The sequence below is a fragment of the Taudactylus pleione genome, unplaced genomic scaffold, assembly GCF_031769625.1.
Source record: "Taudactylus pleione unplaced genomic scaffold, aTauple2 ptg000018l, whole genome shotgun sequence".
Taxonomy (NCBI): Eukaryota; Metazoa; Chordata; class Amphibia; order Anura; family Myobatrachidae; genus Taudactylus; species Taudactylus pleione.
Genome location: NW_028284420.1, coordinates 8,903,156 through 8,928,357, shown reverse-complemented (window position 1 = coordinate 8,928,357; position 25,202 = coordinate 8,903,156). Strand labels below are relative to the sequence as shown.

Genomic DNA, 25,202 nt, shown 5'->3' with positions numbered 1-25,202 from the left:
CATTGTTCTTAATACTTCTTTTCCCTGCAGCATTGTGGGTCTTTACATGTCTGTTGTTCTGGTAATCGGCAAATTCATCAGGGAATTCTTTAACGGTATCTCACGTTCCATCATGTACGAAGAGCTGCCCTGTGTTGATCGCATTTTAAAGCTCTGTACAGACATCTTTCTGGTTCGGGAGACTGGAGACTTAGACCTGGAAGAACAACTGTTTGCAAAATTAATCTTCCTCTATCGATCCCCTGAGACTATGATCAAATGGACAAGGGAAAGGCACGATGAGTGATATTCATATGTAACCATTGAAGCAATCCTGGCAACTTAGTCACTGCAGACTCTGGATGTGAGCAGATCTTGTAACTTGTGCACTGGCACTTATTAAAACTGTTGTAAACAAGGTATGCCTTTCAAGGATGATGCAGCAATGCAAAATAATGAAGACCTAAACCAGTGGATGTTAGAGTGTTGTAGCTCTGTGCTTTCCCTTTCAGTACAAAGGCAGACTGGAGTAGTCTTGCTTTAAACAGCTAGAAAGGTTTAAAAATGACTAAAATGGGAACAGGTTATGTTGGGCCTTTAAGTTATACACAGCAGAAAGACATTTTATGGGGGGAAACTACTCATGAGACTGTAACCTATGCATTTGCTAGGAAACATTAGTGTCGGTTGATTTTAAATGAATAGTTGCATTACCCCGAATATCCACTGTGTGCACGTATGGAGCCCTTCAAGGTTCTTCATTCCTACAGGATGAACATACTGTATTTCACAGATATATTAGCAAATGATCATTTGGAGTTCAAGAAAGGAGTCATAGTCAAGGTTTAATCCAAATCATGTATTCAAAGAGTTTTAATAAAAGCAGTAACGTCAATGCAGAAAGACAGTTTATGCTGTTACATGAGCAAGGAAAGTTATTCTCCTTAGTACACTGGAGAACAGCCTTTGCCTTTTTAGCGCCATGTTAGTTACTTCAGAGGAAATGTATCGGTGAGAAAGAATGAAACAGACCATGGTGTACATTATCATATTAAATTCAGTAGGGGAAATGTCATCCATTAATAAGTATCAGTCCTATGATGGGTGCAGTTCAGATAGCCAGGAGGATCACTGAGCATGATCACCATCCTTCAGAGTGGTCCAAGACTAGGTGCTCACACAAGACGTCTCCTTTTGGTATCCCTGTCAGGAGTTTCTACCCCATCATCATCCCCCAGAGGAGAAACCATGTTTAGTAGTGGATCCTTGGAGGCACGGCCAAACAAGGAGAGCAGAAGCGCTACCCCAAAGCCAGTGGCCCTCTCACCCTGCAGGAAAAAATATGGAATTAAAGGTGTAGTAATAGGACTGATGTAACCAAGAGATGATGCAAAGGCCTAATGACATGGTAAATGGTTTTTAAAGAGTAGAAAACAATCTGCTTGGTGGACAAAATTGTATCTAATACTTAGAACTGAGCAAACAAATACGCTTTTCCTCATAGTATAAAGGCTTTGGTGTAAAACAGGAGAATGTCAAGCAATGTATTTATCATCAACCACAGGTCATTTTTGTATATAATAAACTGTGTATATGTTTGCATTTCCATCTATCTTAGTTATTCATAGGAACAAAACCTGGTTCTATACATCTCTGAACAGTCCTGCTGGAGTGAACATATTGCCTATACATACAGATGTGTCCACATACATCTAGCCTCCTTGTGCGTTAAACAGTCTTTGCAGTCGCGCCATGCCGTGACTCGATAGCGCCGAGCGTCTTTTCGTGCAATTTTTTCCCTTCAAATGCATCTTACTCGCACAGTGAGAATGTATCTGCATGCGAAATGCTACGTTATAGTGTCACAGCCTGTGACTGTAATGTGGTATTTTGCAGGCAGATACACCCGCAGACGCACACAGAATATAGGCATGCGCCATATCATTTTAATCAGCAGAAGTTGCTTGTGCATTTTATTCACTTCAGTGCGAATAAGACGCATTCGAACGAAAAGAGTCGCAGGAAAAGTCTATTGGTGCTACTGAGTCACACAGCACTCACGTGTAACGCGTCTTGCAGCGTATGGAGGATAGATGTATATAGACACATATACACAGAGTGTGTGTATAATTTTATATATATTATACACACACACAAATATATATATTGTATAATTAAACATTTAAAAAAAAGTGGGAAACATTTATAACTATAGTCTCATTGCATGTTTATTACTAGAAAGAGCAGGTGACTACACCAAAAGAGAAAGTTTAGGTCAGTGGTGTAGAGAACAATAAGCAACTTCATAGAATGTATGTGGTAAATACTGACCGCATGAACGGGAGCTGCAATATCCACATGAATCCAAACCCCCGGCCAATCAAAACCAATGTGAGAAGCAATGAAGAGCCCTGCACATGAACTAAGAGCGTTCTCCCGATCCTGTAGGGATTACACAATATAATTAACACAAACACCAGCACTTTAAAAAACAAACATACAATAGACATCATAATGTAATTAAAGGTTCACTAATGCTAAAATACAAGTTAACTGATATAAATGAGCTAATAATTAAATGTTTAAAGTACGAACTAAGGGCCTGATTCAGAGCCGGACGCTCTGACCAGAGCGCTCGCTCTGAATCAGGGCCCGCCTACCTAAACTTGGAGCGGCCTCGTGGCAGCTCGCATAGCTGTGGGTGACCACCCACAGAATATGCGAGTGGCCAAAAACATGGTCGCGATGGTCAAGACCATTGCAACCATCGGGCTTGCGACGAGACCCTGCGGTAGGGTCTCGGTGACCGCAAGCCCTGGAGTGATTTTGGCTCTATCAGAGCCAAAATCACTCCCACTGACATCACTAGTGATGTCAGTGGGGCCGGACACAGACGGTAGGCGTTCCCATGGGAACGCCTCCGTCTGGCAGCCACGCCCCCGGCACGCCCACCAAAGGGGGCGTGCTGTCAATCAACATCGACAGCACGCCCCCTTTGGTGCGGGACCCGGAGCGACGGCTTCCCCGTCGCAAGCCGGGTCTCGCGCATGCGCACGACGGAGCAACCTCCGTCGTACACATGCGCACTAGGGCGCCATCGACCCGCTTGCGAGCGCTCGGGAGCAGGTCTGAATCTGGCCCCAAGTGCATGTTAGACACAGTTGTGGTGTGCATCTCGTCTAGTAGTATAGCCAAATGAACGATAATAATAACAACAACAACAACAGCTAAAGAGGCTCCAGCAAGCCTAGAAAAAAAAAAAAAAAAGGGCTGATAACCAATAATGGTTGGCTCTCAACTGCACAGCAAATTTACAAAATGAATCTCAAGGTGTCCATGTTTGGGAGCTATTTTTGAATGCTTGCATTTCCATTAAATTAAAATAATTTGATTTTCAAAGACACTATTTTATCACTCACCGCCACAGAGTTTTTCATATCTGCCACAGCTGAGGAGAACTCATTAAAGTGCAACTCAGGGCAATATACCAGTGGTTGAACCAGGTCTCCGCACTTCCTGCCAGCCTTCACGCAGGCTGCCTCCCATTCCTCATTATTAGTCAGTACTGCAGCATGGTATTTGCCAGTTGCGATCGCCTGAAAGAAATGTACACAGTGCAGAAAGTAAGCACTAATGTCACTCAATGGGCGCAATTCAATTGTTTTTGCCAGCGGAGCCATTAAATTGTTGCTCCTGTCGGGTGCGAATAGCTGCCAGCGCCGGCATTTCAGCTCACACCCTACGGGAGTGAAGAATTGAAATGCGTGAAAAGTGACCTGTCTGGGCGCCCAAAGCGCCCAGATTAAACCTGACCTCTTTGGGTGCAATCGGTGCGATAATCTGTATCAATTGAATATCGCCCCGCGATCTCCCATCACTTTAGATAGGAGATCAGGCGTGATAAAACAATTAAATTGCACCAAATCTCAGAATGAATCAGCCCCAGCAAGGGACCATTAGAATCAAACACCTAATAAATAGAGCAGGGGTTGTAGAGATGACCAAAATATGGGCAAGATGCCCCAGTCTTCAAGGGCACAAATCAGACCTGGGCTCCAGTCAAGGTAGCTATATCCAGAATGATATCTGCATCTAGATCCTTGCAAGCATAGGACACGCCATCTGCGAGGACCAGCCTTCCCTCTGCGTCAGTGTTGTTTATTTCAACCGTTCTAGACAAGGAGAGGGGAGAAACGCTTGTTTATTTCAACCGTTCTAGACAAGGAGAGGGGAGAAACGCTTGTAACATGTGCCTACACAACATTTATTTAGGTTATAGGCACAAGAACAATGACACAATCTGACAATCACTAGAGGATTGTTATACTTATGTTCCTTTCTCTGAATCCATTGGAGGTCACCGAGCCATGGGATATAGAGAAACCTAGTACAAGAATTACGAGAAAAGAGGCACAGGACTGAAGTATTGTTGAAGTGACCCACGATATGAGGCAGCGGCGGCGGTACTGGGGAGCCCTGGCAGCGTGGAGCGGTGCCAGCGAGAAGACAGGTAAGTTTCTTCACAGGGGTGTGAGCAGGCTGTTCTGTACTGGGAGCTATTACTGGGGGCACTACTTTAAGGGGCACAACTGCAGAGGGCATTGCAGAAGGAGCACAACTACTGGGGGCATTGCATAATGAACACAACTAAAGGGGCATTGCATAAGGGGCGCAACTACAGGGGGCACTGCATAAGGGGGCATTGCATCAGGGGCACAACTACGGGGGGGCATTGCATCAGGGGAAAGAAAATCTCTGTAGGATGAGGATGTATAAGAGGGAGGAGTGTACATTTTTTCATTTAAATCTTAAGCTTCCTGAAGGTGGCTATATACGCCATGGTCCAGTGTCACCCATGGAGTGACAGAAAATAAATTCATAAGTGAATGGCATCCTCCACAAATACATAAAGTGTGGGGGGGAGGGAGAGAGACAATAATAGGGATCGCTTACTTTCCAGAGTACAATAAGTGGATGTCATCTGGTCGGGTTGCATTTGGTCCAACAGAGTTCTCTGCCAGGCAGAACAAGGCGTGGAGGTTGTCTTTAAAACCCTGAAATTGTGAAACAAAAGCCACAAGCTTACTGAAGTTAAAACAAACAGAGCCATTTAATTAAGGAGAAGCAAATAGGAAGTGTGTGCACTGACAGTCTTATCTGCACACAGTGGGTGCAGACATATGGGGTGATGAGCCAATTTCCCAGACTGCAGCTTTATTAACTAGGATACAGTGACCTTGGTGAGGCACAGGGTGTAGGTGGCTGGTAGGTTTTAATTGGTTCAAGTTTATTTTTCTGAGTCATAGGTCTCAGTTTACCAGGAACAAACCATTTCTGGTGATGCGTCCACTGAAATGTCTGTATTATCCTGGACACCTTCAATTAGTTAAAGCATAGGAGAGACCACACTGATTGTGAAGTACAAAAATTTCCTTTATGTATTAAAAAAAAAAAAAATGGACCAGCAGGCAGCAATCAAAATCTCTCAATATTGGGTCGAATAAAAACAATTTAACAATTTATGAATAAGACATTGAAATGGGAAATTCCATGAGGGATGCAATATCACATGTTCCAGATACATATGTAGCTAATTTCACTTACACACGGTCACATTTTTCTTCAGATCTGAACGATAACGATTTTAAAAATCGTTCATATCTGAAAGAAAAATCTGACATGTGTGCAATGATGAACGATGCGCGTTCCCGATTGTCAGATAACGATATCAGACATCCGATGTGTTTGCAGTCAGTTTTGGATGATTTCCATTTGTTTTAATGCAGTAAAAAAAATAGTTTGCAAATCGTTCAATCATTCGCCTGACATATCTGACCGTGTGTATGCACCATTACTGTGTGTGTGAGTGATGGGAACTGACAGCTGGTTCTAGGCAGTCCAAGAGAGCCGATACCATTGTGTGATAAGAGATTATGAATCCATGTCCTTCACTAGTTTGTGGTCTTCACACCACTTTCCTGAAGAGAAACCAGTGAAGGACAAGGCTTTGTAATCGCTCATCAGACACGAATCAGCTTTTTTGGACTGCCTGGAACCAGCTGTCAGCTCCTGACACTCACCGACAAGGTGCATGAGATTACACATAAGGTCTCTTTCAAAGAGTATCCACACCAAAGACGGACATTTAGATCTGTCCTTATACATCTTTGTTGCAGTCGCGCTGAAAAGCCCTCTCGGTGCCCCAGGTCCTGTGAGACTCTGCTAGCACCTGGCTTCCTTTTGCCGAAAACATATCTAAGTCACAATGTGATGCGACTAGGATGCACCAGCAGATAATGCCGATTAATTTAATATGCAACACTTGTATATCTGCGTATGACTGAAGTGCTACAAAGTAGAGGTCGCAGCTTTTTTCATTCCAAGTTCTCTTGTGGTTTATATAAGGACTCAGTTGCACAAGTGTCGCATATCAAAATAATCAACATAGCCTGCAGGTGCGTCCTAGTCGCATCTCATTGTGACAGACATTTTCGGCAAACAAAGACACCAGACACTAGCAGAGTAGCTTGGGACCTGGCGAGTCGCTCACGCCAGGCAAGGCACACTGCGTGGCGTATTGAGGCTAGATGTGTGATGTCATATTTGTATGCAAACGGAATTATGACACAATGTGCTGTAAGATTACATTTTATTACCTCTTCTAAACACCTTATTACAAAATTTTCCATCAGTAGCTGTTTTTCATATTCATTATCCAACATTCTATTAACTGTGTGATCGAGATTTTGCTCCTAAAAAGGAGATTTGGGTCTTACCTGTTAAATCTCTTTCAACTCCATAGAGGGCACAGGGACAGCTCTGGGTAGAGCCTGGAGAGGAGAGTCTGGGCGCCAAACAGTTAATAAAAATTTACCCACAAGCCCAACTCCCTCTCCTCTATACCCCGCCCCCAGCCACTGGGACCTCAGTTTAGTTTGCAAGCCCATGGCATGAGCCAGGCTGGCATACATACAGAACCATACATGCCATGGAAAGTACAGCCAGACCGGTCACCAAGAAAACACTCACTGGAAGACAGGTACGTCAGAGCTGGCGCCCTGTGCCCCCTATGGAGTCGAAGAAAGACTTAACAGGGAAAACATAAGTCTCCTTTTCTTCTTCCCCCACTAGGGGGCACAGGGACAACTCTGGGGCATTCTAAAGCTGTCCCGTATGGGCGGGGACGCTCCTGGGCTGCAGTAAGCACAGAATACCCGAAGGATGCAAAATTATCGAATGCGTAAAACCTGATGAAGGTATGCGCAGACGACCATGTAGCAGCCTTACAGAGCTATTGAGCAGAAGCCCCACAGCGAGCTGCCCACGAAGTCCCCACTGACCGGGTGGAATGAGCAGTCACCACGTCAGGGACAGGAAAGTTCGCCAAGGAGTAGGCCTGGCGAATAGTGAAACATAGCCAGCGGGCTAAGGTCTGCTTAGTAGCTGGCCAGCCCTTCTTGTGGAAATCGTACAAAACAAATACAGAGTCTAAATTTATGAAACCTTTTTGTCCTTTTAACGCATTCACGGAGAGCTCTCACAACATCCAACAAAGCCTCAGGGAGAGATGGATCTGCCGACTAAAACGCAGGAACAACGATTTCTTGATTAATATGAAAAGGGGACACTTCCTTGGGAAGTCAGCCGAGGCGAGTCCTTAAGAAAGCCCTGTCAGGAAGGTACACAAGAAATGGAGAGCGACAGGAGAGAGCGCTCAAATCAGAGACCCTCCGCCGAGCTGACGCGATGGCCAATAGAAACACAGTTTTCCATGTGAGCAGATGCAATTCAACTCTCTGTAATGGTTCAAAGGGAGCAGACTGGAATGACCGGATAACCAAAAAAAGATCCCAGGGAGAAACAGGAGAAAAACGGTGGCTGCACATGGAGAACACCCTAAAAAAATAAGAAGTTCTCACTTCAGGAAGCAAAGCTATCAGTCTTTGATAAAGGACAGACAAGGCCGAAACCTGGACCTTCAAGGACGAGAGCCGAAGACCCAAATCCAGACCTGTCTGCAAAAAAGAAAGGATATGGGAAAGGCGGAAAGACCTGGGGCTGAGACCTTTAGTCGAATACCACGAAAAATGGGTATGCCAAAGCAGATAAATATATGCAGAAGATGGTTTCATCGCCTGCAGCATGGTCTTAAACAACCCTCCTGGAGAATCCTTTTGCTCTTAAGATGGATGTCTCAAGAGCCACCCCGTTAAAGCGAGACAGGCTAGATCTGGATGGAAACAGGGGCCCCGAGACAGAAGATCCGGCCGCAGGGGAAGACGCAGTGGGGAGTTTATGGACAGACCCAGAAGATCTGCGTACCATATTCTTCGGAGCCACAAGTATCAGAGTGCCTCCTTCCAGTTTGAACTTGCAAAGGACCCAAGGAATCATGGAGATCGGAGGGAAGATATATATTAGTGGAAAGGTCCAGGGAACCGCCAGCGCATCTACCAGGAGAGCTTTCGGATCCCTGGTGCGAGAGCAAAATCTCGGAAGCTGATTGTTGTTATGAGACGCCATCATGTGGATGTCTGGGAGGCCCCAGCGATGGACTAACAGCTGGAAGACATCCGGATGTAAACCCCACACGGCTGCATGGACGTCCTGGCGACTTAGGAAGTTCGTTTCCCAATTTTGCACGCCTGGGATGAAGACTGCGGACAGTGCTGGAAGATGACGCTCTGCCCAGCTTGGAATTCTGCTGACCTCTTGCAAGGCCCCTTGGCTGCAAGTGCCGCCCTGGTGATTTATGTAGACCACCGCGGTTGCGTTGTCTGACTATCTTCACAGGGTGACCCTGGAGGAGGTGATGTGCCTGACACAAGGCTCTGTACACAGCCCGTAGTTCCAGGATGATGATGGATAGCTGGCTCTCCTGACTACTCTAACGCCCCTGAAAGGTTAAGTGACAAGTTACAGCTCCCCACCCTCGAAAGGCTTGCATCAGTGGTGAGAAGGACCCAGTCCTGGATACAAAAGGGGCGTCCCTTGTCCAGATGAGGATGCTGGAGCCACTACAATAAGGAGAGACTAAGTTCTTGAGGGAGCTTGAGTCTGAGCTTTGAGGTTCGGACATGACTTGATCCAACGCCTCAGAATGAGGACCTTATTCAGAGTTGGTCACGAGCGCTGAGCGACCGACTCGATGTTGGTCCACAGGGCATGCGCACGACGGAGACTGCTCCGTCGTGCGCATGCACGAGCCCCCGCTAACGACGGATCACCTGTCGTTGGCGGGCTCGAAGCAGACGGAGCGAGCTGTCGATGTTGATTGACAGCTCGCTTCGTTTGCTGGGCGGGCAGGGGGCGTGCCCGGCCAAACGGAGGCGTTCCTTTCGGAAAGCTTGCCGTTTTGTGGGCGTCCCCACTGACATCATCAGTGATGTCAGTGGGGAGCTTCCTGCTCAAACAGAGCAGGAAGCTCCCTGGGGCTTAAGGTTGACGAGACCCTACCCTCCCTTAGCGGTCGTTAGAGCTGTGGGTGTTAACCCACAGCCTAACGACCGACATGGAGGCGGCCGTTCAGGAGGCAAGCGGCCGCCCTGTTTATGAGCGACCGCTTGCATCCTACGAAAGCCTCTGAATGAGGCCCAGAGTCCCTGGAGGGAGTGAAACTGACCTTACTCCACCATGTCGAATATTGACACCAACGACCCTAGAATATGCATGCACGAGTGAATGGAAACTTGAAGCTGGCTGGGAAAGGTGCCAATTCTGGATTGTAATGACACGATCTTTTCCGGAGAGAGGAAGACTAAGCTTTGGAATTCAACAGGGCTCCCAGATGGAGCATCTCCTGGGACCTAGAAAGTGTGGACTTCTTCCAATTGATGATCCACCCATGCGATTGAAGCACTTCCACTGTCATCTGGATGTGATCCCTGAGAACTTCCGGAGACTGGGCCAAGGGAAGCAGGCCATCCAGGTACGATAAGATTTTGACGCACCTGTGTCGCATATGTGCTGCCATGACTGCAATGACCATCGTGAACACCCGAGGGGCCGTGGATAGTCCAAACTGATAGTGTCTGCTTTGGACAGCAAACCTGAGGAAATGTTGATAATTGGTTCTTATAGGGATATGCAATTAGGCATCCTGAATATCCAGTGATGCCATAAAGTCCCATGGTTCAAAGGCTAGAATGATGAACCACATGGACTCCATGCAGAATTTGGGAATCTGCAGAAATTTGTTCAGGCACTTTAAATCAAGGATGGGTCGGAAAGAGCATCCGGCTTCTGAACCAGAAATAGATTGATATAAAAACCTAAGAACGGGGGAACAGGAATAATGACCCCTGAGGCCATGAGAGAGCGAATAGACTCCTCAAGAGCTTCTGCCTTTTCTGGCTGTGTAGGAAGGCCGGTTGAAAAAAACCTTGAAGGTGGACGCTGACGAAATGTGAGAGCGTATCCTTGAGAGACCACGTTCCTGACCCAAGCCTCTGTTGTGGTCTGCATCCACACTGCCGAAAAACGCAAAAAAAACGGAGTGGGAAGCCGGCCTCCCACTCCGAGGTCCCCCGGAAGGAGGCCCGCCCCATCATGTGGCAGGCTTGTCCGTTGGCTTTGAAGCTGCGTCTGGTGGACCAGGGTTGTTTACCTCTGGGCTTGGAACCTTTAGGAGCAGAACTCTGGGTTCTGGGGTCTGACCTCTAACCTTACCCTGAGGGCGAAAGGAGTGAGATGCTGAAGTCCTGGGTCTCGTAGTGGTGACAGATGGTAAGAAAGCTGACTTGGTTGCTGCCAACGTAGTCACAATCTTATCTAATTCAGGACCAAACAGAAAGTCACCTGAGAAGGGAAGGGCTTCTAGAGCCGTTTCAGATTATGTGTCCGCTTTCCAGGTGCGCAGCCAGAGTGCTCTTCTGGCCGCCACTGCCGAAGCACAAACCTTAGAGGTCAAAACCCTGTATCTATAGATGCTTCGCATAATAAGTTGCTTCTTTGATATGTGCAACCATAGTAACCAAGTCATTTCTATGTGTCCCAGAGGTGAGACCTTCTTACAAAGTGTCTGCCCAGCAGCCCACAGCATTAGCTACCCAAGCAGATGCCAGGGCTGGGAGAGCCAGGGCCCCTGCGTTTACATAAATGGTCTCTAAGAGATGTCGTGTTAGGGATAGGTAGGAGAGATGACCGAATAAGCCGAGTAATGTGTCATCCACTGGGGGAGGAGACTCCCACTTGGCTTTATCTGCAGCAGGGAGAGGGTAAAAGGTAGCTATACGCTTAGACACTTAGAATTGTCTACTAGGGCAAGTCAAAGCTTCCGCTAGGAGATCTTCTAGTTGTGCAGAAGATGGAAATTCCGCTACTGACTTCATCTGTCTTTTAAAAGACAGGTGCCCTGGATCTAAGAGATTGTTCCGAATGCTCCACTAGCAGAATAGTCTGAACTGCTCTAATAAGAGGCTCAACGTCTACAGGAGACAGACATCTTCTGTCCTAGAAGAGGCTCCACGTCTGAGGTAAAGGACGCGCTAACCCCGCCATCTGTGGATCTCTCTGAATCCGAACCTCTAGGAGATAATGGAGTGGAACTTTCCCATGGAGTGGGTCTGCGTCTAGGAGCCCTATCTCTATCCAGCATCTGCTGAAAGGACGAGGAGCTAAGCCCTGGACAGACTGAGAAAAAGTTTGCATCCAGGGTGGCTCCGCCATGGGGAGCTGTGGCACCGCAACAGGGACAGGTGGTACTGCCACTGACATACGGTCTAACATCTGTGACATTACCTGAGTCAGCCAAGATGCCCAAGCCAGTTCTGGAGAAGAACTTCTGGCTGCCATGACCTGTTGCAGGGCCCCAAAGCAATTGACACAGACAGTCATGCTCCGGATCCTGAGGAGAAATAACACAGACATTTTTTGCAAGAGCGCAATGCAGTCGCGCCAGAGTCCTTAGTAGCTTTATTTGTGGGCATAGTGTATCGCAGAAAAAAGCTACACACCAAACAATCAGTAAGGTTTAAATCAATCAGGGTCTTTTAGTGCTAGTATAAAGTTAACCTGTACTAGAAATATACCTGCTTGTTGTAGAAACTACCTGCTAGGTATACAACGTAAAATAGTACTCACCCCTGCTAGGATGTCCCCTCAGTGACCAGCCCCAGTGGCACATGAGGAAAAACATACATACAAACACTCAGACCACTTGATGCAGAATATGTGGGCAATGCTCCTCAAACCAGCCAATGTAGAAGGAAGGAGTAAAATAGCCTGCTCCCAGCAGTTGCACTATCAGAGGACACAGGAGCCCTGCTGCACACTCCCATGCTGAGACAGGCTGTAGCTAAAATGGCCGCTCAGAGTTCTGGTGGGGGGGGAAGTGTGATACATATGCCTGGGGCTTGCTGGCCACTTAGGTAAAGAGCACCCCAGAGGAGGGGGAGTGGCGAACAGGGAAGCAGCCGCCTCCCCTGTCTGGTATAACCCCCAGGGAAATGGCCGCCGCTGCAATAAAGCAGCCCCTGCTTCATTAACAGTCCCTGGTGGTCTAGTGGTGAGCGTGGTCAGACCGAGTGCCCCTCACTACTTGATAGCCGTTGACACTGGGCTCCCTGCATGCAGGGAGCCGTTTACCTCATGTCCCCCGATGCGCGCCGGCTGCGGCTGGTGGCTCCTGCTGTGCGGGAGACCACGGCCAAAGTCACTGACCCAGTCGCCAGTGCTGGGTTGGTGGAGCGGCTGTGGGGGCGTCCTATACGATGCCTTTACACTGCTCGCTCAATAAACTAATGAATAAAAGTAAAATAAAAATTTAATTAAAAGTGGGGAACCATAGTCCCCCTGAGAAGAGGTTCCCTGCCTAATACCAAACTTAAAACCAGGTCCCAGTGGCTGGGAGCGGGGCATAGAGGAGAGGGAGCTGGGCTTGTGGGTAAATTTTATCAACTTTTTGGTGCCCAGACTCTCCTCTCCAGGCTATACCCAGAGTTGTCCTTGTGCCCCCTAGTGGAGGAAGAAGAAATGACAGTACCCCTGCTATTCTTTACATAAACATATTGCAGAATTCATAAAATGCACAGATCCATTTCTGTTTTGTTCACTATCTGTACAGCAGCAAGCAAACAACCCATATAGTTTTACCAGTAATGAAATTATTCACTTACTATTCTATTACCTTTTAGACTTCTATATTGCTAGCACGCAAGACACTTGATTTTTTTGTATTTTGCTTTATGCATGACTGTAAAAGGACAATAAAAAACTTGCAGGGGCAGACTCTGGGTCACCTTTTCAGATCTACTGGTCAAATGACGTAATTATTTTGTAAGCTCCAAAACAGATTCTTATAAAAAGAAGTTCTATTAAGTTCTATATATAGACATTTCTTTACATAGCGCCATATTTGAAATTGGGAACACACACAGCGATTAAACAAGATTGGATTTAACAGGCAGAGTCCTACAACAGAAGTGCTCAATGCCAAGCCTTGGAACTGGAGAGTTCTTACTCTTATTAAAACAGTGCAGCAAGCAAACCGTTTAAGGTGCCCATCCAGTAGCAGTCATGAAATCGACTGCACGATTACGACATTGTAATCGTGCAGTCGTTTGTCAGTCTGTGATGAGCCTGCACTGAACGAGCAGTCGTTCAGTGCAGTCTCATCAATCATCTGCAAACATGCTCAACCTGACGTTATCATCAGGTTGACCAGCATGTTTGCACGATGATAGATGTCTAATCGACCAGCGGGCACGCGCATCGCTGGTCGTTTTAGACATTTTTGCAAACAATTTGCAAACAATTTGCAAACGATCTATGAACGATTGTTATCGTTCAATTTAATAGTCTAGTGGATGGGCACCTTTACTGACTGACTGACATTTGCGATTGATTAGGAAACATTATGCAGAGATCTAATGTAGAAGGAATTAGAGATAGTTGGGTTTAAAGGGCAGAATGTCTCCACATTTTAAACAAAAAGAAGAAATTAATTTTTTTTTAATGGTGTTCAAATAACCTGTTTTACTGCAGCTCTAAATGCTCCCAGGACTGCAGCTGCTCCACCGCAATCTCTCTTCATACCTGGCATTGCGGTCTGTTACAGAAACAGAAATAATTAGTAAGGACCAACATATTCTCTTTACATCTCACTGCGTTAGTGTTAAAGTGTAGCTGTTTTTAAACAGTGAAAGCAACACAAACCATGTAGAATGCAGCAAACAAACCATTAGATGGCTCAGTCAAGTCTAGATCAGTGTTTCCCAAACTCATTTCCTAGCTGGTGCACAGGTGTAGTCATTACTTGCTGACATTTTAAAAAATCCACAGGTGGAGCTAATTATTTCACTTGTGACTGTGAGGAGACCTGGAAAACATGCACTGTTAGTGGTCACTAAGGAATGAGTTTGAGAAGCATTGCTCTAGATCAGGGGTCTTCAACCTTGGCCCTCCAGCTGCTGTGGACCTACACATCCCAGCATACACTGCCATAGTTTGCCAAGGTTGAAGACTCCTGTTCTAGATCAAGGGTTCCCAAACTCTGTCCTCAAGGCACCCCAACAGTCCAGGCTTTAAATATATACATGCTTGACCACAGGTGACTTGATTAGTACCTCAGTCAACTTGATATAACCAACTGTATTCAACCATAGATATCTCTAAGGGCCTGATTCTGACCCGCTCGCGAGCGCTGAGCGCTCGCAATCGGGTCGATGGTGCCCTAGTGCGCATACGCACGACGGAGGGAGATCCGTCATGCGCAGGACCCGAATAGCGACGGCCAAGCCGTCGCTATGGGTCTCGCACCAAAGGAGGCGTGCTGTCGATGTTGATTGACAGCACGCCCCCTTTGGTGGGCGTGCCGGGGGCGTTGCTGCCTAGACAGAGGCGTTCCCATGGGAACGCCTACCGTCTGGGTCCGGCCCCACTGACATCACTAGTGATGTCAGTGGGAGTGCTTTTGGCTCTGATAGAGCCAAAAGCACTCCTGGGCTTGCAGCAGTGAGACCCTACCGCAGGGTCTCGTCGCAAGCCCGATGGTCGCGATGGTCTTGACCATCGCGACCATCTTTTTGGCCACTTATCAGAGCGTCCGGTTCTGAATCAGGCCCTAAAACCTGAACTGTTGGGGTGCCTTCAGCACAGCATTTGGGAACCTCCGCTCTAGATCATAAGTTAATAAATAAGCAGCTTTGGGATGTTGAATCAAAATTCTCCACTGTGTATGCACAAAGGGCAACATTTAAAAAGGAAAATAAGTTCCCATAAAATGATGACAATTCATTTTGATGTGTTTGTATACACAAGCATCTTCCATGCACCAAGAGTCCTTGCCCATGAACCTGGGTACATCCACAATATGAGCATAAATCTATGAGAAACACCCTGCTGGTAGAGATATTAGGAAGATCCAGACACATATCATGGAACAATAGATCTAAATCTACTTTAGCAATCATTTTCCCTTTAAGAAATATGCATTTTAGAAAAAAGCCAATGGTTGCAGTCTTACAAAAGCAGAGGGTCAATTAAAGCTTGTGAGGAAATTATGCCACGTGCAGGGACATATAGCATACCTTTCCCTTAATGCTTAGTCCTCCTGTATCATATACAATGCCTTTTCCAACCCAGGCAATTGTCTGAGTGGCACCTTCTGGAGTATGACTTAGTATGACCAAGGCAGGTGGGTGTTCTGCTGCTTTGCCCACACCATATATTCCTAGAATACACACAGAAAAAATATGTTTTTTTTGGTCACCACAATTAGATTTGAACATGCAAATCACAAAGAGGGACATGAATCCTATCCTAAGTTATTAAAGCTGTTCTATTAATAAAACAATATAACATGCTGCAATTTTGTAAGTACACTGACAAAATCACGAAGCCCAACATTAATTTCTGAACCCATGAAGGTAAACTACATTGTTCAGTGTTACCCAGATATTAATATTTATTTGTAAGAGGCCTGTGTTCTACAGCAGCACAGTGGGGAAAAAACGGGCTTATGATGAACAGGAATATACAAGAGAGTAGACAAGCTTGACGTGTGAAAACAGAGTAGGCTTGGCAAAGCTCACAGCGCTTATAGTATAGTACCATTGTAGGTATAGGATGACAAAATTACTATGGTTCTTGCTGTATCGGAACACCGTGCCCCAAATGTCCTACATCTCTTACTCTGCTCATCCACCTTTGGATGTGGGAACCCTATATTAGCAGCACAGGCGCCGGTTTGTGATAGAAGATAGACATCCGGCTGCACTACTCCATTAGCGCCAGTGTTCATAATTGTTGCAAGCAACATCGGAACACTGTCCTACTATAGGTAAAACTCTCACATCCTCTACCAGAATATCACACAGTAGCACCTGCTCTGGGGCCTGAAAGACTTACACTGCCAGCTAAATTACACAGCATCTTGCAGGGAGGCGGGAGTAAAGAAAGCCAACACCATCTTGAATCATAGTTATTTAAGGCAGCAGCTTAGCCTAGCGTTGCCCGAGCCAAACATATGGTCTCCTCTCACCAGTAACTTTGTAATCCACTACAGGAGGAAAATCAGGAAGGCAAAGATTATTTTAGGCCCCAGGCAAGATCTAGTAGGCTCGAAGCCCAACTCCCTGAAAATATTTATCTACACTTCAGCTGAAGATTTCTTGTCACTTCCTGGCACAGCTACATTAGCCATATTAAAAAGTCTCAGTAAGACTATTACCTTTCCTTCTGCACTAGATAGAGCTGCTCTAAAGAGGTCCACATAACCAAATAGGTACACACTTCTATTAGGACAAAAATGGCTTAAAAAACAAATCATGGGGAGCTTGTGGCCATCGTTAACTTGATAGCTTACCTTATACTCCGTTCATTAGAACAACAACTTTCTTTTGATAAAAGTGGTAACAAAGTATTAAACCCACAAGAAAAAGGAAAAGTGTCACGTTGCCAACATGAGACAAATTATACAAATATCTAGCTCTTAAGCCAGTGAATAGGGAAAGTCCACAAAGCTACCCAACTAGCTCACTAAAGCTGGGTACACACCTAAAGATTTTCTGTCCAACCATCCAACTAGTTGACTGGTTGGAATGAAAATCTGGTAACGTATGGGAGTAACTGATGATCAGCAAATTGTTCCTAAATGCCAGAAAACAGATGAAAATGGTCGTCAGACAAGTTTGTTAAATGTTTAATCCAAACAATTTGTTCAAATAACAGTTTTTGACCATTTTCCGGCATTTGGGAGCAAATTGCTGATTGTCATTTGCTTTCATCCCTTACCAGATTTTCATTCAACCAATCAACTAGTTGGATGGTTGGACAGATAATCTTTACGTGTGTAGACTTACCAAAAAGGCCAACACAGTTGGAACAACCAGACAATTTCTTGCCCTCCACATTTTAGAAATTAGATCAGCAAGATCCTTACACAGATCTATACACTGTCTATGAAGCAGGATTTGGAAGCTGTAGAAAGAAGATTTCAAAAATACTGCTTCCATCCAGGGGGACATTTTGTACCCGACAACCTCTTTGAGAAGCGGAGAGGGATCGTTTAAGCACAAGCCAAATAACTTAGATGTCAAAACAATATCCATGTTAGAGGTCTCCCTGCAGGTATTCCTCCACAGGGTCCTGCATATTCCTTTATCAGAATCGCTAATGGAATTCTAGACCAGGACTTGATGGGGTCCTTAGATCCCTAAAACCAAGGTCTGCTACAGAAAACAACTGTGATTTCAACTACAGGCTTCAATATTTTACACAAAAGGAACAAATCCTTAAAAGAAAGCTGCAATAATGACAAGATGTGTTACAGCACACACTACAGTTGCACAAATTACTGAAACTCCCGTTGGATAAACTCTGCACAAATAAAATAAAATAAAATCTTGCTGGGGGTTCCCATTCAATCTACAGATGGTTTACAATGGGAAAGTCACTCTGCACTCTTTTACAGATTTACTTACTGCACAGCGGCGAATATACTGAATACAGCACTTCTGGAATCCCTTTAGCTGAATCAGTCTACCAGCTTTGTCAATAAACTAAAAGAAATAACAAAATACCACAGAATCCGAAGACAGCCCCCAAATACCAGAAAATAGCAGAGAAGCTCCTTTAAATGAATGAATGCTTTCTGTTTTGTTGTTCCTCATTATACAAGTCCAGGTCCTACATTCCAGGACAACCAGAATTCAACAAACACAATGTTGTAACGTGTGTACTTTGGTTAACGGGATTACACTGTAGAGAGACTTTATTGCACGCCTTGTTAGCGTTAAATCCTGTTTGAATATACAAAGTTCCTTATTTAAGATCAGGCCTAAGCACTCTTTCTAATCCTTTCTACTCCTTACTTCCAATTAGACAAAGTTGTTGTAAATATATCTGGATCGGTCTTTGAGCTACATCAGAATTTAGTAAACTATAAAAAAAAAAAAAAAAAAGTTTGTGAAAATTGAGTAATAATTTGGTATATAGTAGATTGGTTTCTAGTTATCATCATTCCTCTCCCCAGTGACATCATCCACTACAACCACAACTTGCTGGTACATGGGTTTGCTGGTTGCTCCCAGGTCTGAAAGAAGTGGCTTACTCTATTCATTTACTTATGTTTCACCAAGGTCTAACATTTGACAGTTATTGCTGTTTTCCTTGTATCCTTAATATAATCCACCACAACACCATCAATCCTGTGTTCCTACCACCACCCTACCCACACCAGAATTTGTATTTCCTACATACTCTTATTTAATCTGGTTTTATATTTTGCTAATCATGGTATCACTATATACATCAACAACCTGACAGTTTATATTGATCACTGCAATCAAAGTAGGTCTTACATTGAAACGCAATGACAAATGTGAATATGTAACATTTTATGATCTAACTTGAATGCCCAGATGTTTCCCCTTATATTCAATAAAAACAGATTGAATAAAAATAGTTGCCTAATGAACACAGCCATACTGTCACAGGTGTTAAGCTGGGTACACACATTACGATGTGTACCCAGCGATGCAATCAAGGATCCGACGGCCAACATATCGGGCAGTCCACACACATGGAACGATCCGGTGCCCGACAGCCCGATTTGCCGGCCTCCCCTCCCCGCATAGGATCGTTTGTCAATTCTCCAGATCTCTTGTGCATGCAGGAAGATCTGGAGGAGCGACTGACGACTCGACAGGAGCATGCAGCAGACGATATAATGCCCACACACAGAACGATATAACTGTGATATCGTTCCAATCCGGCGGATCGGCCGCTATATCGCTCCGTGCGTGGGAGCCTTTAGTGTTACATAGAGTCATCAAATAAGTGGTTCCAGTAGATTAGTATAATTTAATGCGTGCTTACCACCAAATCCTCTCTCTTTCAAGTCATCCCGAATAATCTGTGGAGTAATGCCAAGCTCCTTTCCAACAGCTGAGATCTCCTGCAAAATGAATGTTCAAACTATGAATTCAAGTAGGAGATCAATTGTGATTTTGCACAGTTAACAATGGGGTGAACATAATGTACGTATCAGGAAACCATTGTAATCACTGACCCTTTTAAATAGTTTTATCACAACAATTTAAAAATGCAGAAAAAAAAACAAAGCACACTCCAGCTAAGAGTCTTAGAGAACGTTTTCTACCTGTGTATGACCACCCACACTCACAAACTAAAGAGCAATGTAAAGAGCAAAACATCTATAGAGGCTATATTTATAAAGTGAATTGCCCTCTACTATAAATATAATTAAGTAATGAGTATGTAATACTTTGAAAACTGGGAGCAGAATGTGAATAAAGTTGCATCCGTATGAAATATGTTTGTACCGATGTATAGCCCATTTTACCATTATGAAAAGCGATTACTTAAAAGCACAAGTGCTGGTCGAGGACTAACCTCAATGAAGTGGTCTGTGTTCATCTCACTGCATGGAGTATCCACAATACGAGCTGCCAGCCTCACGCCCTCGGTCACACTTTCCAGGCACTGGTATGGAAAGAGTATGTGACTTGATTAGCCTATTCCACATAAGACAAACCTAGACAATGACTTCATACTACCTTCAGGGTTACTTCCATGGGTCCATTATTCTGTCCAATCAGCAAAAATTCAACTGCAACACTCTTTCTATCTGTACGGCGGCAGGCAGTAGAGCGCCGGGTAAACAACGGGAAGGCTCGAGCAATGGCACAAGCACTGGCAAAGACTTCTGAGCGTTCACACACCATCTATAGGAGATTATGTTCACTTTGATTGGTCATACAGGTTCTACTAGGGCAATACTGAAACTGTCTAACTATGTAATGCTTTAATTGCTTTCATGATAAAAATACAATTAAATGATAAAAAAAAAAAAAAAAAAACTTTACCAAAATGTGAGATTGGTGTTTTAACTTTAGTTAAAGGTTTCCTACAAGTTTTTTTTATTTACTACCCATACTGCAAAGGGACCCCTTTATCACAGGTCAGAGTAAGGGTTCCTATAAACATAAGTACCATGGACAGAACACAGGGGTCTATTCAGACCCGGAAGCTAAGCTGCGCTCTCTCGCTGCCAAAAGGGGCCGGGCATGCAAATACCGCGATCACACTGTCTGGTGTAAGGACACCCTCTATGTCTTAGAGAGCGACGGCAGTCTGTCTAAAGAAGCCCACTTTTCTTTCTTAATACAAGTCATCTCCAGGAAGTGTATGATTAATCAGAACCATCGAGAGCCATAGGAGCAGCACGCAGTGCTTGAGGTAGACCCTACCCTGCCGCAAAGATTGCGATCACTGCAGGCTGAAATACAACCAAGTGACGTGTACAATGACGCTTCCATGCTAATTATGCACACCCATAAGACTCCGTTTTGACGCCCAGACACGCCTGCGTTTGCAGCACCACTCCCCCGTTCACAAGCACCTTCCCCTGTTAACACCCACAAGCGGCACATTTTGCCACTCAAAGTAGCATCCAGTCTGTGTACTACAAGCGCACGATTCCTGGATGCAGTGACTGGTTCACGCATGCGTATTTTGACGCATGCGCAGACGGGCGACAATCGCCCATAGCGTGCGTCCGCAGCTTAGCATTCGGGTCTGAATCGGGCCCACAGTGCAAGCTCCTCCATGTTGTACTGATCCAACTGTATCATGAAAGCCAGCACCAGTTCTATGGTCTTCCAATAGTAAGAATGATATCAGTACATTTCTTTATATAACCAAGTCATTGCTTGATAGATCTCATTGCAAGTTTAATTTTAATAAGGAGGGTAGAATAAAGAAGGCAATATGCATGATGTAAACCAATAGCATTTATGAGAAAATATCAAAGCGCCCAAGTTAAAAAAACAAAAACATACACATAGCAGTGCTGATAATCCTATATAAAATCAGCCAGTGTTATAAAAAAACATGTATTTCATAGAGAACCTCTATGCGGTCAGGCGTACGACACACCAGTGTCTCTACAGCTTGATGTTTCTTCCAGATACAAGGTCGGTGGCTTGTCTGCACCACGCACTACTCTGAATCCTATGCATCATTAAGGTAACTTTTCATGTGAAGAGGTTCTCTAAAAAATATATATGTTTTATAACACGGTCTGATTTTATATAGGTTTTATTAGCACAGTTACATGTATATATCTTTTACAATATCATGTTTATACCATAAATGTATGCCATACCTGTAATATGTTGTAACCAACCCATTTCATTGACAACTTACCAGTATACATCTGTTTGCTCCAGCAGGGAGGCAGTTCCGTGTCAGACGTGTGATAAAATGGGCAGCGGAAGGGCTGTTGTGTCGGCTGACGCGTGAAGGAATAGTTGCTACTGTGGCAAGATTCAAGTAGAGCGGACAGCTGTCTGTGGGATTTGGGCTTATGGAGCTAAGAGCACCCTTCCATACCTGGGGTGAGCAGATGTAAATAAAACAAGCTTTATAAAAGAAGTAGAACAGCTGGACAAGCCTAGAGTGCCAACAGCAAATACAAATTACATGATCCAGCTATTTCTCTTATTATAGAGGACAGATTAATAAATGTTTATAGCTTTATAAACACTACCACTATAGGTAAGTAACATGCAATCACTGGCATTACAAAAATGTAACCATTATCATGGCTCCACAATGGCATCTGTAGTTATCTATCCACCCAGAACCTCATCCTCACCCCATAGTGCTCAAACGCTCACAATTCAATCAAGAAGGAGGCAGCCATTTCTCAATATATGCTTCAAGCACTGCTATCCCAGTGGGAAATCAGCAGCAATCAATGTGACACTTTTAGTTTGGAAGCAAAAACAAGGAGGCTTTTGAGGGGTCTGATAAAACCTAAAGTAATATAGGAGTTATTTAGTTTGTTTTGCCAGTGCTAGATCAGACACGGACAATTATGTTTTGAGAAATGGAACTAAATTGTGCATGTAGGTGCTCTTTAATAACATAAGGCCTACTATATCGCACAGTGTATGGCCCTGATATCTGGCCGAGCGCGCTCCCGCGGGGTCGTACATCGCACCCCCTGATCTTTCTGGAGGACCATGAGATCAGGGGATGCAATGTGCCATGGATTGCTATGCGGGTGAGATAGGGGGGAGCTGGCATATCGGGAGGTCAGCCACCCGATGGCATTGTGTGAGCGGACTGCCCGATATGTCGGATGACGGATCCCCTATCGCCTTGCACAGTGTAAGGGGGCCTTAAGGGCCCGATTCAGAGTTGGGAATAGAGTAAGAAAGAGCAAGTAACTGTACATCGTGGTCAGAACCATGCTGCACTGCAGGTGGGGCAGATGTAAAACGTGCTGAGATTAGATTTGGGAGGGGTGTGTCCAAACTGATATCTAAATTGCAGTGTAACAATAAAGCTGTCCAGTATTTGTGGACTACATGCAAAAGCAGCCAGTATTTACCTCATATGCAAAAAAAAATATGTATTTACACCCCTTGCAATGAAGGAGACATTTCTGCAGCACAAATATGGCTAACGCTTTTAATGACTAGCAATAGCAAACAATGATGAACACAGTATATAGTGTGCCCATTGTCTTATGAAGCATAAAAGCGTATAACCATGCACTCAGTAATCAAAGTGGTTCTGGAATTTAGGGCGTCTAGATTTCCATTACAATATTAGGCAATATGTAAATGTTAAAGCTGGACATGACTGACTATTGAAAGCAAGGTAGGGTCAACAGCCTATTTTTACATAAAGATATGTTTATCTTATATATAAAATGAATTGGTCTGTTTGTTTGTCTGTCTGGTTATGCATTTTGACATGATTGGACTGCACTGATTGGGATGAAACAAACGGGAGGTGGTCCAGTTGGATCCTGGACAGGTTTTAGGGGAGTTAGGGTCCTGGTCGGACCTCCCATTGGTGTACACTGGGCAGAACTTTGACCCGGGGAGCCAATTCTGGGCCTTCAACTGGGTGGATATTGATGAAAACTTCACAGAGGGGAGCCAAATGATCTGGGATGCCTAATGGAGTGGTTGGGGTCCTGGTCGGACCTCACGGAAGAGAGCACCGGGCAGAACTTTCCTCAAGGGTGTATTGGAAGAGCTGCTAATTATTTTTTAAATGTTGACAGTTACATCCAACATATTGATAACTTGAATATTTAAACCCCGCAAAGCCAGGTACTTCAGTTGGTTGTGCATTAAAGAAACAAAAAGAAATCAACATGTTGGTAAATGAGGGGAATAAAGCATATTTAAAGCAACAGCTTTCATGTAAGTGTAGCTCATGCATTACTGCAAGACGAGACCATGGTGTCTTCTAAATAAGGGTAACTATTGGGGAGCATTTCACAGGAGCTCTACTTGCTAATGTGTTTTATAAGGAATGGCATCCAAAGTGATGCCAGTAACGAACAGAGGGGGATCTGGTCAAAATTATGTCAGAATGTCGACTTGGACTTTAGGTCGACATTCAAAATGACATTTATGTCAACATTCAGAACCAGTTGACATTTTGGAATGTTAACATATTGGTTGTCGACATCCTGTCGACTTCATACCACACCCTAAAAGAGGAGAACAAATAAAAAGGGACAGCATGTGGAAGGGCATACGCCACAATCTGGATATGCTATTAGTTAAAATACTGGTGAGCAACTGCAAAATGCAACCAGTGGCACAATCATCAAACTGTCCATGGACTCCAGAGTAGGGTATAGTCGGCTGCAGTGCATAAAATGCTCATCACACCTGACAATGCATTTTAGTTACATGATAGCAGCGAGTGATCATCCTCACCCATCTTGCAGGATTTATTTCCTAATGGAAGCACAGCTTTACAGGACTGTGCCCCTATCTAAAGAGTGCATGTGGTCGCCAAATGGTTGTGAGCAGTGTGAGGTTATTATACTTAGTGGCCTTTTCAGATACGTCAAATCCAATGGAGTACTTGTCTGAAGCAATGGTCTCAGGCAGGATTTTGCACAATCAACCAGGTGCCAGCTGAGTGACTTTCCTGTGGAATAATATTGCTATATTCCTCCTGCATAATTCCAGATAATGCCAAACACTGTCTTATGGCACATACACAGGCAAGCCGAGGTCATTTACACCCTATTAAGCCACCACATTTTGGAGTTCACGTTTTCCCCAATGCCTGCATGTTTAGAAGTAGATCAGGTGTGCAGTGCTCAAATTAAGCAATCACATTGGAATAATTATATAAATTTTATACAGCCCATGAACACCTTTTGACTGTCACAAGGACTCCTACAGCTGCATGAGCTGCCTTGCTCTGGGTTACAGAGAGTTCCAGGGTTACTCCTCCTGCAGCGCCCTCCTGTGGCATGTAGCCGCACAGCGCTGCGGGAGAGTTATAATAGCGGTACTCGACGGGGGGGTACACCTGCGGGGTATAACACACGCCGCTCCCCCCCTTACTTGCACTGAGGACAGGTGACGCCGCTGCACTGTGTCGCTTTGGACCGCTGGAGCAGTGCCCTGTAATAGCCGCGGCCTGCAGGTCGTCTCCTCACCTCCTCAGTGACCCGGGGCTGCAGCTTCCCCCTCACGCTGCTCCAGGGAACCCGCTGCAGGTTTGGCAGTTGCCCCAGGATGAGCACGGGCCTGGTTTGGGGGTCGCAATCCCCGGCGCTCACTTTAAAAACCAGCAGCACATTGGCCATGTCAGGAGGATCGCTAGTCTGTATCAGTCGGCACAGCGCAGCCGCCTCACTGTCATTGTCATCAGCACCACAGCCAATCTATCCCATCACTGCCCGGTCTGACGTTTTAGCTCCGCCCACTGTT

At 45.0% G+C, this 25,202-nt stretch overlaps 2 protein-coding genes across 2 annotated transcripts in view; one reads left to right on the top strand and one right to left on the bottom strand.

Annotated features, from left to right (window-relative positions):
- The window catches only part of LOC148540651 (piezo-type mechanosensitive ion channel component 2-like), a 149,597-nt gene extending 148,059 nt beyond the window's left edge, over positions 1–1,538 (top strand). The window contains exon 51 of the mRNA XM_088442911.1: positions 31–1,538. Coding sequence (XP_088299037.1) covers positions 31–286 — 256 coding nt within the window. The 3' untranslated portion in view covers positions 287–1,538. The remainder of the gene's footprint in view (positions 1–30) is intronic.
- NPEPL1 (aminopeptidase like 1) lies at positions 818–25,202 on the bottom strand. Its single transcript, XM_088442480.1, has 12 exons — positions 24,929–25,202; positions 21,649–21,834; positions 19,998–20,165; positions 19,834–19,923; positions 19,297–19,375; positions 15,507–15,649; positions 13,949–14,026; positions 4,933–5,033; positions 4,028–4,151; positions 3,399–3,575; positions 2,311–2,421; positions 818–1,307 (listed from the first exon to the last, which is right to left on the bottom strand). Exons 1-12 carry the CDS (start codon positions 25,076–25,078, stop codon positions 1,155–1,157), a joined length of 1,560 nt encoding a protein of 519 aa, XP_088298606.1. The 5' UTR covers positions 25,079–25,202; the 3' UTR covers positions 818–1,154.

Bases quoted from the DNA above. Each gene is read 5' to 3' on its own strand.
- NPEPL1 (XM_088442480.1), bottom strand. From the start codon at position 25,078: ATGGCCAATGTGCTGCTGGTTTTTAAAGTGAGCGCCGGGGATTGCGAC. The intron at 19,376-19,833 runs GTTAGTCCTCGA...TTCATTTTGCAG, and splicing joins ACACAGACCACTTCATTGAG to GAGATCTCAGCTGTTGGAAA. The intron at 2,422-3,398 runs GTGAGTGATAAA...TAATCCCTACAG, and splicing joins ATATGAAAAACTCTGTGGCG to GATCGGGAGAACGCTCTTAG.